The sequence below is a fragment of the Triticum dicoccoides genome, chromosome 3A (genome assembly GCF_002162155.2).
Source record: "Triticum dicoccoides isolate Atlit2015 ecotype Zavitan chromosome 3A, WEW_v2.0, whole genome shotgun sequence".
NCBI lineage: Eukaryota > Viridiplantae > Streptophyta > Magnoliopsida > Poales > Poaceae > Triticum > Triticum dicoccoides.
In genome coordinates, this window is record NC_041384.1 from 10,872,086 (window position 1) to 10,888,349 (window position 16,264).

The 16,264-nt window shown below is 43.9% G+C and overlaps 1 protein-coding gene and 1 pseudogene across 5 annotated transcripts; one reads left to right on the top strand and one right to left on the bottom strand.

The window, feature by feature from the left end:
* Positions 1 to 303: 303 nt before the first annotated feature.
* LOC119266634 (rust resistance kinase Lr10-like) lies at positions 304 to 6,980 on the bottom strand. Of its 5 annotated transcripts, none has more exons than XM_037547873.1 (5): positions 6,785 to 6,980; positions 6,609 to 6,682; positions 2,456 to 2,661; positions 2,220 to 2,382; positions 306 to 2,136 (listed from the first exon to the last, which is right to left on the bottom strand). In XM_037547873.1, exons 3-5 carry the CDS (start codon positions 2,501 to 2,503, stop codon positions 1,070 to 1,072), a joined length of 1,278 nt encoding a protein of 425 aa, XP_037403770.1. In that variant the 5' UTR covers positions 2,504 to 2,661; positions 6,609 to 6,682; positions 6,785 to 6,980; the 3' UTR covers positions 306 to 1,069. The 5 variants fall into 5 exon arrangements, with proteins under 5 accessions (XP_037403773.1, XP_037403770.1, XP_037403769.1 ...); XM_037547872.1 differs by lacking the exons at positions 6,609 to 6,682; positions 6,785 to 6,980 and adding exons at positions 5,169 to 5,259; positions 5,444 to 5,462; XM_037547875.1 differs by lacking the exons at positions 6,609 to 6,682; positions 6,785 to 6,980 and adding exons at positions 5,169 to 5,259; positions 5,444 to 5,462 and having other exon boundaries at positions 307 to 2,136; positions 2,220 to 2,379.
* Positions 3,508 to 6,602, top strand: LOC119266635 (annotated as a pseudogene).
* Positions 6,981 to 16,264: the final 9,284 nt, after the last annotated feature.

Below are 16,264 nucleotides of genomic sequence, written 5' to 3' on the forward strand. Positions count from 1 at the left end.
CGTACTGCACGCGACCAGTTCTGTAACACTTGAGACGGAACAGCAGCAGCAGCGGCAGCAAAGATACTGCTGCTCCTTCCTCACTCGTACTCTGCTCCCTTCTCGTGATGCTCGTCTTGCTGCTCACCAGAGTGAACCACCACCGACGATGACAAACAGGGCCGTTTATGATCTTTTCTGAACCAGCAACAAACAGCACAGCACAGCACTCTGTGTATATATCCCTGCCTCAGTGTCTGAACTTTTGTTTGAAACAGAGTTCCTGAACTTCCTAATTAACATGTTGTAATGTGTATGAATATTTTTTAAATGCCGGTAACATTCTTTTGAATGGTACATAAAATCTATTTCATATACTACGTAAATGTTTTATTACATGTTGTAATCCTTCTGTGTAAATGTTTGAGAGGAAAATCAACCTTGCGTCGCAGGAGAGAAGAGAGAAGTCTATGGGCGACGCTACAGGTTGTGTGGGTGTGTAACTTAATATAACAAAAAGAGATTTGGGTTTGTGACCTCCAAATTGCAGCAGATTTGGGTTATAAGAAGAATTTCCACCTCTCCTTTGGTTCTTCTTCTTGATGATACAGCTCCTTCTACCTGTGTACAATCCATGGAGTGTCAGTTAACTTCTGTTGTGAAATGATGAAAGTTTTGCACTTACATGTGTTGCAGGAATGATGATTGCTCCTGCAGCAAAACGTTTCATATCCGTTCGCAGGATATGAAACCCACAAATCCATGCAAATTTTGTGCAATTACACCCATAAAAGAATACACTTTGGTAAACAAATACTACAGCACCGCACAATGCACTGCCATTCAAATATTCAACTGAATGGGATCAATGTTGTACAGTAACAGTAACAACAGCACCAATGGGATTATTTTACAGAAAGCAGTTCTCTCTAGGTTCACATTTACAATTTGCATCATCATTTTCGATGTCTCCTCTTTGTATTAAGAAAAAGAGTATCTTCTTCACATTGCACACAAATATTGACTCGCTGAGCGCACCTGAGCTGCCTAGAGGATAAAATTTGGTCCAAAACTACGATGTATAGGTATTTCACTCCGATAATGTACTTAACTCTGATAATACTGAAGAATCTGCAGCAGGAGCATACTCGTCCCCGCAGAAGAAGGGCTCAGGAGGCATCTCCAGGCCATCGATGCCAGCTTCGAGCATGTCTAGCACCTCGCTCATGGCCGGTCGATCGTCTGGCTTCATCTGGATGCACCAAAGCGCAACGACGCACAGCTTCCTCTCCACCTGATGGATACCAACAGCCTCTTGCCGAGACAGCTGATTGTACACCCATGACGGGTAGTACGTCTGGCTTCTTGACGCTTGTGGGTCCACGTTCCTCCGTCCTCCGGCCATCTCTAGCAACAACATCCCGAAGCTGTAGACATCAGACTTGGAGGATATGGCGCCAAAGCTACGGGACACCATCTCAGGAGCTATGTAACCAACTGTTCCCCGGGCAGCACTCACTGGCAAAAAGCTGTTGTCCCTGGGGTACAGTTTCGCCAGCCCAAAGTCAGCAATTTTTGGGGTGAAATCACTGTCTAACAGGATGTTGTGCGGCTTGATGTCGAAGTGTAATATCTGCATATCACACCCTCGGTGCAGGTAGTCGATCCCTCTGGCAATGCCCAGAGCAATCTGATTGAGCTTGTCCCATGAGAAACTCTTCTCTGGCGAGAAGATGTACTTCTCAAGAGATCCATGGGGCATGTACTCATAAACAAGAGCCCTCCTCATTTCCTCTGAGCAGAAACCCACCAGACGCACTACATTGACATGGTGTATGCTTCCGATGCTGGACACCTCACTGATGAATTCTTCTCCATTGGACATGGAACTGACCAACATTTTGATGGCAACATGGACGTCACCAGGAAGCACACCTTTGTACACAGACCCATAGCCTCCTTGTCCCAACTTCTCTTTGAAGTGGCTAGTGATCGCAGTGATGTCTGTGTAAGCGTACCTTGTTGGGCCAAGGGCTAGTTGCATCTGGAGGAACCTCTCAACTGCGTCAACTGATATCTTTGTTTGCCAGTACTTGTAGGCAAGGAAGATCAATACAGACAACGGTGCAAAGTCTAACCTGGATAGTACTGCCAACACTGCATAAACAAGATTACAGACATGAGTTACATGTATAAAGTTATGGAGCTGTAATAATAAGGATTGGATGATTCTGTCATACCGATAATGAGCTTCATGATACTTATAGCAGATACTATGACTAACACAGCCCAATACAATTTAGTGTATTTAGACAAGGAGTTGTTTTTTACACATCCCAAGAAACGCACGTCGATGGCAAAAATCACAGAAATCTTATTTTGGATGCTTGAACTAGACATCTGCTGCATAAACAGTTTTTTGGTAAGACAAACCCATTTGAGGTGAAAAATGCAACCAGAGAGGATAGAGACTCACCTCCTTGAATTTTCCAGGCATGTCTTGAGGATCCAAGAATATGTCCATTCTGGAGCTGGGAAAGGAAATCTAAGAGCAAACCCATCCCTCATAAATTTTACAATATCTTCATAATCATAACTTGCATAATAATCATTTGGCCCCGGACGCCAGCTTCCCAAAGGAGTCATGGCCAAGTATCCACATGAAGGCTCAACATTCTGAACCTGATAAGATTGCATGGTACTCAACACATAAACAAAAGAAGTGTTCGTACTCCGGCAAGCGATAGGCTTATAAATAAGATTATCTTTCATCATCCGCGAACAACTGACAAAGGCAGCCCATTTAACCGTACGCATATATAACAGGAACATGTAATATGATCTCAATCCATGGATATAAGGATGTTGATTCCTCTCAGGAATAGGGCAGCTGCTATTATCCAAACTGGCATCAACAACCCAGAAAACAGAGTCGGGGTAGGAGATGTTGGTGATGAAGTACCTTCCCGTATTGACTTGAATTATAGCCTGGTCATCGCTACAAACAAGCTCGTATTCTTGAAAACCACAACCAGGTGGATCACCTCGCAATCGAAAAGGATGGTGGATGTCTTGGAGATGCCCACAGGAGAAAGAGGGGCAAACTGCTTGCCCCGGAGTATCTTCCGCTCCAGTCTTTGTTAGAAAAACTGAAACTGTGGAGGAGATTGCTAATGCTTGGAGTATAACAGAACGTGGAAATGCAACGGAGTTCGTCATGAGAGCTTCACAGATGCAGGATCAGGCATAGAAGCTGGTACTAGAGTTAAGAAGAAGGCTAATATGGTCTCAGAATGATGATATACGGATTTTCTGGTGCATATGGATTGATGGAGACACAAGAGGAAGAATAGTCAAGCCTGGTGTGCCACCTGATTGCTGGTTTTCTTAGTCAAACTAGTGTACAGGAAGATAGGCTTTGACTTGTCAAAGGCAACATCCAGGAAGATATTTCTTTTCTTTATGATTTCAACATTACAAAAGAAGCACAGTTTTTGTAGGCATAGCTTCATCTCATTTCCTCCTCATCTTCATTTTTCACACAAATGTTTGAAGCTTTGGTTGTAGCTCTGTTGTTCTCTGTTCTTAACTATGGAATCAACAGAGCCACAGCAAGTGGTGATGGAGATTTCTTCCATAACTGCGCACCATCCAGGTGCAGCGAAGAAGGCACAATAGAGATCCGATTTCCATTCCGCCCAGCAACCAGGGCAAATTTGACAAATCTGACCTATAGACGAAATCAAATCACGGAATGAACTGCCCGTGAAACTATTTCACACGCCTGACCCTTTTGTGTAGCGCCCGCCACGACGGCGCCACACTACACTGTGCAACGCCTCACAGATAGGCGCTACACGGCCAGCGTCATACCCGAAAATTACTAAAACAGTGTGCAGCGCCTGAGAGCTAGGCGCCAAACTATACAGTGCAGCGCCTAGCTCCCGGGCGTTGCACTAGTGCAGCGCCTAGCTCCCGGGCGTTGCACTAGTGCAGCGCCTGAGAGCTAGGCGCCACGGGTCAGCTGCGTGAAATAGTTTGACGGACAGTTCATTCTGTGATTTGATTTCGTCTATAGGTCAGATTTGTCAAATTTGCCAGCAACCAGCCCCCCATCCTGTGGAGCACCTGGCTTGGAGCTAGCATGCTCAATGGAAGCAGATACCATCCTACTTCACCCAATCCTTGGACTATGCAAGGTCACTGCAATTGACTACAGATTTGGTGGCCTGAATGTCATCCCGCTTGAAGAATCATGGACTAGGTGCCCGCTTCAGAAGATCTCTGCCACCAATCTATCAACTAGTGTCTACATACCTGACAGTTACGGGGGTGAAACTGCAATCCTGGTACGCTGTTCAAGAGAGTTGATACCAACAGAGAAGGCCGGTACGACACCAGGTATGGGGGACAGTATTGTTGGCCCAATCTCTTGCCTGAGCAACACAAGCCAGTTCATATATTTGATGGACGGTAGTGAACCAATGTATATTCTTCCCTTAGACTGCAAAGTGGTTTCAAATGGTATTTCAACGCCGTGGGATTATGATGTCAATGATGTGTTATTCACTGAAAGAGCCAGAAGGGTCATTGCATTTGGTGAGACAACCTTGACTTGGTCAGTTCCTAACATAACCGACATTTGTCTAGACTGCGAGCGAAACGGGCATTCCTGCGGATTCAGCTCACAACGCAGGCAAGCATTCTGCAAGCGCCAAGGTATTGTTTCTAGTAATTCTTAAGCATCGAAGGATTTGTTCTGAATAAATTGCATGCCTTAAATATTTTTGACAAGAGTACCTAAATGATCGAAATAAAGACCACTTCTTTTTATCCAACCTTTGCTATATATGCAAATATGTCTCTGTTTACCAGCATATCTGAGTCCAGTAAATATTTCACACTCGCATGGTTCTGATACTCCCCCATACAGATAGCATATACAACATTAAAAGTAACCCAATTTTATAGTTAAATTCTTACTAGAAAAGTATCACTTTGTTCAGGCATGAGTATTATTTTGCACAAAAAATCTAAATCGCTTATTTCCTACATGCAGGTTCACGTGTGAAAGTCATTGCAGGTATTATGCATACATTTTGTTGTATATTACTCTTATTCTTGCATCTTACCCATATATAAGAGGAAAGACATGAAAGCAAGATTGTTTTAGTCCAAGTATAACTCACTGTTTGCCTGCATTCTTGTTTTTCAGCAACATCATCGGTAGCCACATTTGTGGTTCTCTTATTGACGGCAGCCACAGCACTCTATCGGTCCCTAAAATCAAAGGTCGATGAAGAGGTGCGTTTGAAAATCGAAATGTTTCTCAAGGCATATGGCACATCAAAACCAACAAGGTACACATTCTCTGAAGTTAAAAAAGTAACAAGGCGATTCAAAGATAGACTGGGTCAGGGTGGATTTGGAAGCGTATACAAAGGTCAGCTGGCAAATGGAGTACCTGTGGCAGTAAAGATGCTGGAGAATTCAAAGAGCGATGGAGAAGAATTCATGAATGAAGTCGCAACCATTGGTAGAATCCACCATGCTAATGTGGTCCATCTCTTGGGATTCTGCTCAGAAGGAACAAGGCGTGCTATTATCTATGAATTCATGCCTAACGGATCACTCGAGAAGTATATATTCGCACATGAATCAGATATTTATCGAGAGCTATTAGCACCTAATAAAATGCTGGACATAGCATCAGGCATTGCACGGGGAATAGAATACCTGCATCAAGGGTGCAATCAGCGGATCCTCCATTTTGACATCAAGCCTCACAACATCTTGCTAGATTACAGATTTAGTCCAAAGATTTCTGATTTTGGGCTTGCGAAGCTGTGTACAAGGGACCATAGCATCGTCACACTGACTGCAGCTAGAGGAACAATGGGTTACATTGCACCAGAACTGTATTCTCGAAACTTTGGGAGAATATCCAGCAAGTCCGATGTCTATAGCTTTGGCATGCTGGTGCTGGAAATGGTGAGCGGTAGGAGGAACTCAGATCCATGGATTGAGAACCAAAACGAGGTTTACATCCCAGAATGGATATATGAGAAAATAAGCACGGAGCAAGAACTGGAATCATCAAGGGAAAGCTAGCCATTGTGGCACTGTGGTGCATTCAGTGGAACCCGAAAAACCGCCCATCCATGCCGAAAGTGCTGAACATGTTAACAGGAACCTTGCAGAGCTTAACGATGCCCCCCAAGCCATTTATTTCGTCTCCGGGCCACCCCATGCCACAAATCTAGAGATTTGTTTCACTGGGACTCTGAATGTATTTATTTCGGACACCGATACTTAATTTGCTGCACAGTAATGCTGTATTGTATTGTATTGTATTGTACATGACACTTGATTTTCAGCTAAATAAGCAGTCTAATGGTAAGCCGTACGGCATCTCGCAACATGAAATATCGCAAATATCTGCAGTGTGGTGGTCGGCACACCGGACGGGAAGTCATCAGTCACCTTGTGGTACATTACCAGGGTAGTCTCGCCATGTGACTTAATTAGCTAACTTGCTACTGCCACCATGTAGTGTATGACCATACCAGGGTATGACTATGACATGAGATTGCTACAAGTCTGAAAGAGCATAAATAGTTGCCGCTTACAGCTGAATTTGTCGTATTGGGGAATTCGACAAGCGATAGCGAGATCTGAATCATTCCCCGTCTCGTTGCCGGATCTGTACGAGCGAACCAGGCAAAGATAATCAAGTACGCATACAGCTGTGAAAATGAGACAAATTGGAAATGCGCACAAGAGAAAGGGGAAGGAGGAGCTTCACCTTAATTTCTCGGTGCGGCGGCGAGCTACCAGAGACGGCAGCGACGGCGGCTGCGGGAAAAGAAAATGCTCAGGCACGGGAGTGGCTGGATCCATGGGAGCGCGCGTGGCCGGGAGGCATTGGGAGTGGGGAGACGGTCTAGATCGCCGCCGCCCCTGCCGGAGCTCCGTCGGGAAGTGTGGTGGGGCGGCCGCCGGAGGCAGGGGACGGGAGTAAAGCAGCTTTTTTTTTTCCTTTTTTCTTTTGATGAGAAAGGGCCGCCAACAATTGGATCCAAGTAGAGGCGGGCCATACAGTGGGACCTTTTCTGTAGTACTCCACGTTAACCATTCTTACAAAATATACATTTTCTTCACAAATGTTTTCAATATTTTTTAACACATGTCAAACATTTTTCAAATACACTTTTCAATGGCACATAACATTTTTTTTAACTATGTGAACTTTATTTATAGTGTATAAATATTGTTTAAATGCCAGTAACATTCTTTTGAATGGTACATAAAATCTATTTCATATACTATGTAAATGTTTTATTACATTGTATAATTTTTTAAAAATTTCACATACATATTTTTGAAACTTGTGAACATTGTTAGATTTTTCTGAATGGCACGGAACACTTTCTTCAAATTATGAGAAATTTTTTTACATTGCGTATTTTTTTAGTAAAATGTCACAAACATTATTTTTGAAGTGTCTGAACATATTTTGATTGTCACGAACATTTTTTTCAAATGGCATCAACATTATTTTATAGTTGTGCGAACATGTCTTTACACTACAAGAACATTTTTAAATGAGAAAGTAATATTTTCTAAGAATTAAATAAAATATTTTACTATTTGAGAAATATAAATAAAAGTAATAAAGCAATATAAATTTAAAAAATACTGCGCTAGGAGCCAACCCTCCCTCCCGCAACGGGCCAGCCCGTTTAGGGGGTTTGAGGCAAGGAGTTCTTTCATCTCTGCATCAAATTCAACCTAATTCGAATAGGGCGGCCCTCAATTAGGCCTGCCCATGCAGCGAGTGTGCGCCTACTGTGTAGCAAGCCGGTCCTATCAATAACAAGAATGGCGCCTTTAAATTTTTGAAAGATGGAGTTTGGAACAAAGGTGAAGGGTTGGATGGCTAAGATCCTATATGTTGGTGGCAAAGATGTTCTAATTAAATCTGTTGCACAAGATGTGCCCGTCTATTCTATGTCATGCTTTAAACTCTCCTGGGGCCTATGTGAGCATATGAACTCCTTGATCTGAAAATTTTGGTGGGGGACTAAAGATGGCGAGAGGAAGGCCAGCTGGGTCTCTTGGAGTGTTATGACAAGGCCAAAGAATTGCGGTGGTTTGGGTTTTCGTGCCATTGAGCTCTTCAGTCTGACACTCCTTGCTAGCTAGGCAAGCATGGAGAATATTAACGGACCCTAACTCTCTAAGCGCAAGAATTCTTAGATCGAGATACTTCTCGTCTTGTGATTTTTTGCAGGACAACTTGGAGAATTCACCTTCTTAAATTTTGAAGGTACGTTCTGGAGGGCCGAGATACGCTAGTACATGGCATTATATGTCGAGTCGGTGATGGAGACACGATACGCATCACCGACGCTGATGCAATTCTATCAATCCCACTTTGAACCAAGAAAATTGATGACTTCTTAGCATGGGTGCATGAAAGGAACGGAATTTTCTCCGCCTACTCAGCATATCGTATGCTAGTGAACGCAAAGCTCCACCGTGAGGCATGGCTAGACAGACGGACGGATACTTCGAACTCGGAGCCTGAACAGTAGCTTTTGGACAAACATATGGAACGTCGATGTGCCATCAAAGATCAAAGTATTTCTTTGCAGACTTACACGTCAGACATTGCCAACAGAGGACCTGAGAAGCACCATCGGAACATGCCAACTATTACAAGCTGCGGCCTCTGTGGTGCAGATGATTCCTTGCAACATTCACTTATAGATTGCAACATGTCAAGATGTGTGTGGGCTCTCCATGATCCTGACTTGGTGGAAGTGGTGGAAAATACCAGGGAACCTGATGCCAAGAGATGGATCTTCTCTATTCCGGAATCCCTCCCACATGACGATTTTGTCAAGGTGCTAATCACCCTCTGGGCGATTTGGCATGCCCGACGTAAGGCGCTGCACGAGCAGGAATTCCAAGGGCCTTTTGCTACGTATAATTTTGTGAACAAGTACATTGGAGAGCTGGGTGAACGCAAACAAAAGAAGCAGCCGACGGTGCCAGTATGTACCCCCATGGCGAGATCAAAGTGGATTCCGCCAGCTCCAGGGCTCGCCAAAATTAGGGTGGACGACCGTCTCTAAAGAAGCAAACGAGGGCACCTACAACGCCGTGTGCCGCGACGCTTCTGGCCACTATTTTGGAGCCTCGGTTATCAGAACCTTAGGCGTCACCGACCCAGCAACTCTTGAGGCGTTGGCTTGTCGGGCGGCACAAGCTCTTGCATTTGAACTCTCTTTATCGCATGTGGTGATTGCTTTGGATTGTCGGATCGTGGTGAATGGTATACACAACCAAACAGGTGGTGCTTATGCTAGTATAGTGAAGGAAATCAGAGCTATTGTTAGTCAGTTCGAGGAGTGCACCTTCATTTTTGAAGGAAGAAACACCAACATCGAGGCACATAGCCTCGCTAAACATGCTTTCGGTATGGACTTGGGTCGTCATCTTCGGCTTCTCAATCTTCCAGACCTCCATTCTATCCCTATGAACATTATTTGATTACTAAAGTGTGTTTAGTTTCAAAAAAGAAAAAAAGCAAGCCGGTCCTATTGCAAGCGTGTTACTGTAGTGGCTCACGAACTATACCTTTTTTTTCATTCGGCTTTCCAGAAAAACACGAAAAAATTATTCTACAAAAGTAATTATTATTTGAGAACATTTATTTGAAGAAAAGTGAACATTTTTTAAAAAATATGAAGATTCTTGCAAATTTTTGAAAAGACAAACATTTTTTAAGTATTACTAACATCTTTTGAAAACACGATCATTTATTTAAGTGTATAGTTTTTGAAAACACAACATTTTATCAGAGTATTGAACATTTTTAAAATTTGTGAACAGAAAGTATATAAGTAAGTGTATATAAATATACTCTGTGTGTAAAGTATGAACGCGCTAAGTTCATCACAACCTTTATGAGTTCCGCAGCGTCCACTAGCGTGTGTAGGTATATGCTCGCAGACAATGGAGGCGCCATGGTCCCGTTCACTTGGCAGTGGTAGCATACCTCGTCGTACTGGAAGCGTTGTGACTTGTGAGAGCATGTACAGTGCAAAATGCCTAGGTACATGCTTATAAAAATAAAGTATTTTTTATTAAGCCTTGGTCACGGCGGATTTTGCACGGACATGATGTTTCTCCTGGGCTGATTTGAATTTGCCCCATGCAGCGTCAGGCCCGGGCTGGTGGGACATTAAATGACAATCAGTGGGCTGACGGTGTGATAGAGAACGAACCATTTACAGTTTGTGGTAAAAAAATGAACAAATTAATTACATTCTCCCTTTCTAAAAATAAAATCACCTGCCAAAAAAAGTTTCTTTTGTCAAAAGAAAAAAAACGCATCCCCTACCACTAGAGCAGTAGACAGAAGCTCTTTCGCCATGGATGGGATGAAATTATTCTTCGAGGAGTGCGATCCAGGGTAATTTTCTGCCAGATAGCACCGTGTTTTATCTTCGTGACTCGTCCAGGTTACACATGCCCATGCGGTCAAAATGTAGAACGTCCATGTGCAATTCATGGCTAGTTCCTGAATAACATACACTAGTAGAAAAACCCCATTCCTCCCGATTTATAAGGGCCTTTTGTCCCGGTTTATGAACCGGAACTAAAAGGTCGTTATTAATGCCTTAACCCTTTAGTCCCGGTTCTTACATGAACCGGGACAGATGGGCCTCCACGTGGCCGGCGCGCTGAGCCCAGGCAGGAGGGCCTTTGGTCCCGGTTGGTGCCACCAACCGGGACCAATAGGCATTCACGCGTCAGCATTTTAGGGGCTGGGTTTTTTTTTTAAAAAGGAGGGTGGGGGGTTTTGGGGTTTAATTTAGGTGTTTCATATATTGTGTTAGCTAGCTAATTAATAGAGAGAAGTGTCCTCTCTTATGTCCGTGCTTGGACGATACTATATATACGTGTATATAGAGAGGACTAGACACGCTAGCTAGTAAGCAAATAAAGGAAACAGAAGATCGTCATGAACATATGCATACGGAGAGAAGTGATATCGACCACATCTCCTTCTCCGAGAGATTGGTCGAACAACAAGTTCTCGTATATCTATCCGACACTACCGGCTACATATATACAATAATTATCTCTTACAATATAATCTCCTAATTATATATGAACACAGGGTCCACATAGTATTCTCCGTCTTCAGCGATCACGTGGTCAAGGAACAATGCCGCCAATTCCTCTTGAATTGCTCGCATGCGATCTGGTGCTAGGAGTTCATCCCGCATCCGAAACATCTAATTTGAACAAGGGGGTCAATATATATATATATATATATATATATATATATATATATATATATATATATATATATATATATATATATATGAATAAATGAAACTCAACACAAATGATGGTAATAAAATAAAATTGTGAATATTATTGCTTACGCACTTCATATTGTTCGTCAGAGTACCCCCGTTCACAGGTCGTGTGGCGGATGGACTCGCAAACGTAGTATCCACAGAAATCATTCCCTTGTTCCTACCACAACCACTTTACAAGAAATAGAGGTCAATCAAACTGATAAGCAAGCATGCCAAATAGTATTGATGAAACTAGCGCTTGAATCACTAGGAGATGCACGGAACATGTTACTATAGTACTTACTTTCGAGTGTCTAAATTACAGCTTCTTCGGCCACCCCGGAGCTTTTTTGGTGGATTTTCTCCAAAACCCGCCAGACAAAGAAAACAATTACTTGATATCAGGAAATGAACAAAGTTGCTGATATGGTGGATAATGATCGATTTAACTTACTTCTCGAGCATTTGAGTCATGTCCGCATAGTCCAGGGATCTTTTCGTCTCGAGTCTAAGACGGTTACTAGTCTCTGCTCAAGCTTAATCTCTAGGAGAATATAGTGGAACCTGTGCATGCATGCATAACTCATCAATTACATTACTATAACCTGGACTAATAAGGGAAATCGGATATGCATAGGACAGTAACACTCACTTGAAGTTGTAAGGAAAGAGTATTATATCTTTGTTTTCATTTATTACCAACGATCGTAGCAAGTTGGCCTCGGTATCTTCGGCACGATATTTAACCTCAGTTGCATCTATGAGATCTGTGTTAATGAACCCAATATCACCGATTTGTCTTTTTTTCAATTCGGCGATTTTCAATCTGCATAATATAGTGAGGATAATTATAAATACATGCAATGAAAGAGCTGACCTATATAGAGAGACTTAATGACAGAAGTAGTACTACTTACAGACAGTAGCAAGTGACCGTTGCTTTATCGAGGGCCTTTTGATTGAAAAATTGGAAGAACTCCTCAAATGGAACATTCAATAGTTCAATTCCAACGAGGTCATGCTCCTCTCTAACTCTCAGCGTCAAAGTATTCCTCCCCCCAGACTCTCTGCAGGTTTTCATGTACCAATCATGGAATCTTCGCATCATCGTTGTTAGAGATCTTTCATCTTTGATGAGAGGCTTCCCGTATTTGTGTTCCTCCACCTCCAAGAACTCATATTGTACATCGTCGGGCAGGTAATCTCCAAGATTGCTATAACCGGGCACCATCCTCGGATCATTAGTAGGCACCTTGAGCGGGGGGCACGATTGGTTCGCTTAGCTCATCGTTCTTTTAACCTTTGATCACTGATAGTACTTCCCGACCGCTCCGCTTCGACAAATGACTTTGCAATAATGCGGTCATAGTTGCCTTTCGGCGGAGACTTTGCTGGTTTTTTCAGGACAGCCAGAGTGCGCTTCGCTTTCACCGGATCTACCTTCTCCTCCGGAGGTAGATGTTTTCTTTGCTTTCACCCCTTCAAAGAAGTTCCTCACTTCGGCTCGTGCGATCTTGGCGTTCTCCTCCGGGGTCCTATCGTATGGTAACTTCTCTGGAGTCTTCAGAGAAGGACCGAATCTGTATTGCCTCCCGCCTCTAGCTGTACTGCTAGACGCCGGCAGAGCAGACGGAGCGGCTGCGGCTGTCTTCTTTGCTTGCTTACGAGGCGGAGGAGAAGGACTACGACGCGCCGGAGCAGCCAGTGCGGCGGCGGGTCTCTTCCGCCCTTGCTGACGAGGCGGAGAAGGAGGAGGCTGCCTGCTCGGGCGCGCCGACGCAGGCGGAGAAGGAGGCGGAGTGCCGCCACGCGTCGGAGAAGGAGGAAGAGTGCCCTGATCGTCACTCACCAGAGGAGGAGGCGGAGTGCCCTGACTCGCCGGAGGAGGAGGAGGAGGCGTCCAGTTCGTAAGGTTGATGAGCTCCTTCCACCATAGTCATGGAGTCTTCAGAGCAGAACCCAGCCGAGTCTCCCCTTCACCGGTAGGGTGGTCAAGCTGGAGGTCCTCAAATCCCTCCGTTATTTCATCCACCATCACCCTAGCATATCCTTCTGGAATCGGCCGGCAGTGAGAAGTTGCGCCGGGTTCAGTAGGAAAAACAGAGCCAACAGCCGCCTTGACCTTCAAATTCATCCATTGCGTCATAAGGTGGCAATTTTGAGACTCCGTGATAGCATCCACGGGATAGCTGGCAGGAGCCGTCAAGACATGCTCCGGCTGAAGCAGCTCGGTGGAAGCCACACTGCTTCTCCGCTGAGATAGCGGGGTAGCTTCGGGGGAAGCTTCGGCAGTTCGTTTGCTGCGATTTGCTTCTCGTTCCTCTATCGCTTGTACCCTTGCGTGCAGCGCCTGCAGTTGGGTCTGCTGCACTTTTTCCTCCTCTCCTGGCATTTGTAACCGCCTGCGTCCGAAAAACCAGCCTTCCACGGAACAGAGCCTGGCGTGCCTTGTGTCCGTCCAGGGTGCTCAGGATTCCCGAGGGACATTGTGAGCTCGTCATTCTCTCTGCCTGGAACGAACGTCCCTTGCTGCGCTGCATCGATATAGTGCTTTAGCTTCTTGACTGGTATGTTCATTTGCTCGCCCGTCCAAACGCATTTCCCTGATACATGGTCCAAGGTTCCGCCAGCCCCGAAGAACCAAGTCCGGCAACGGTCTGGCCAGTTCATTGTCTCTGGTTCGATCCCTTTATCAAGCAGATCATTCTCAGTCTTGGCCCGCTTAGGCCGGGCTTTGAGGTAGCCACCTGACCCCGTGCGATGGTGAAGCTTCTTCTTTGCAGCATTTTTCTTATTTGTCGCCGACATCTTCTTACTCTTTTCCGATGTCTTGTAGGCCACAAATGCGAGCCAATGATCTCTGATCTTCTCATATCTGCCGATGAATTCTGGTATCTCTTTGTTGTCGACAAACGTTCTCAGCTCATTCTTCCACCTCCTGAATAGCTCTGCCATCTTCTTAAGAGCATGAGACTTGATTAATTGCTCTTTAACTGGCTTCTCCGGATCCTCCTCTGGCGGTAGGGTGAAATTTGCCTTCAGCTCAGTCCAAAGATCATCTTTCTGCATATCATTGACATAAGACACCTCAGGGTCTTTGTTCTTAGGCTTATACCATTGCTGGATGCTGATCGGGATCTTGTCCCTAACAAGAACCCCGCACTGAGTAGAAAATGCTTCCTTTGTCCGGATGGGTTAGCCGTCGCACGCGATTGCTGTGATCTCAAACCTTTCATCCAAGCGCAACTTTTTCTTCGGGCCTCATCTCTTTACCGAAGTTGTGCTCGATCCGGAGGGCTAGCAAAAAGAAGAATTAGACGAGAGTTAATTAATATGTGTACATACCAAAACAATGAATGCATCAATTAGCTAGTCATCACAGGCTTAACTAATATATTTACCTGGCCGGACTCTGTTCGGTCACCGGAGCCGTCACCACGCTCTCCTTCTTGCACCGGCATTGGGTCACCGGAGCCATCATAATCATGTCTTTCCTCCTCCATTCTTCGATCACCGTAGTCTGCTTCTTCTTCACCCTGTTCTGCTTCCAGACCATCATTGTCGTTAAGATACGACATGACATCACCTCCGGCTAAGATTATGTCCCCCAACACCTGTTCTTGTTCCTCGTCTTGTCCGAACTCCATTGTTTCTGCAAATATTACAACATGGCAATTATTACACAAACATGATAGCATGTGGATATATTAGTGGCAAATGTAGACCTAGCTTATTCCGGGTTTGGGGTGGCCTCGACAACGCTTCAAGGGTAGGGGCGCGGCGGGAGGGGGTAGGAGACCGACATTGTTTTTTCTAGGGTTTGGGTGTCCTCGAGAGTTTTGGTCGAGCGAGAGAGCCGGGGGGTGCTCCCGTGGTATAAGTTATCACGGTCGAAATTATCCGGGAGGGGGTTATATCGACAACGACGACATACATACATGGGAAAATAATGTTATCAGGGAGGGGGTAGGTCGAACCCCCCCCTTGTGTTGAAGTTATCGGGACACGGGGTATATCAACAATGACATATCCGATAAAAAATAAGAAGATGAAGAAGAAATAAAAAGAGGAGAAGAAGATATTAATAGAGGAGAAGATTGAAGAAAAAAAGAAGAAGAACAAAAGAGGAGAAGAAGAAAGAAATAGAGGAGTCTATTTTTCTTCTTCTCCTCTATTCCTTTCTTCTTCTCCTCTTCTTTTTCTTCTTTTTTCTTCTTCTTATTTATTTCTCCTCTTCTTCCTCTCCTCTTCTTCTCCTTTGTTCCTCTTCTTATTTTCCTTTTTCCTCTCATTCTTTTTTCTTCTTCTTCCTTTCCTAGCTAGATATATAAAACTTTTCTAAAAATGTAACGTTTGCATACATACATGGGAAAATAATATTATCGGAAGGGGGTAGGTCGACCCCCCCTCGTGTTGAACTTATCGGGACACGGGGTATATCGACGACAGACCCGATAAAAAAAGACGAAGAAGAAATAAAAAGAGGAGAAGAAGAAAGGAATAAAGGAGAAGATCGAAGAAAAAAAAGAGGAGAAGAAGAAAGAAATAGAGGAGAAGAAGAAAAAATAGAAATTTTTTCTATTTTTTCTTCTTCTCCTCTATTCCTTTCTTCTTCTCCTCTTCCTTTTCTTCCTCTCCTCTTCTTCTCCTCTTCCTTTACTTCCTCTCCTCTTCTTCTGCTTTTTCCTCTTCTTATTTCCCTTTTTCCTCTCCTAAATATATAGAACATTTCTAAAAATGAAACTAACCTAAAATGTACTAAATCAGAGAACATATATAGATAATCCTTTTCTAAATATATAAATCTAACTTTTGCATATATGAACATATATACACAGAGAACATACAAACATATATACATTTTTATAAAAAAGCAAAATACAAATCATCATATATATGAAAAA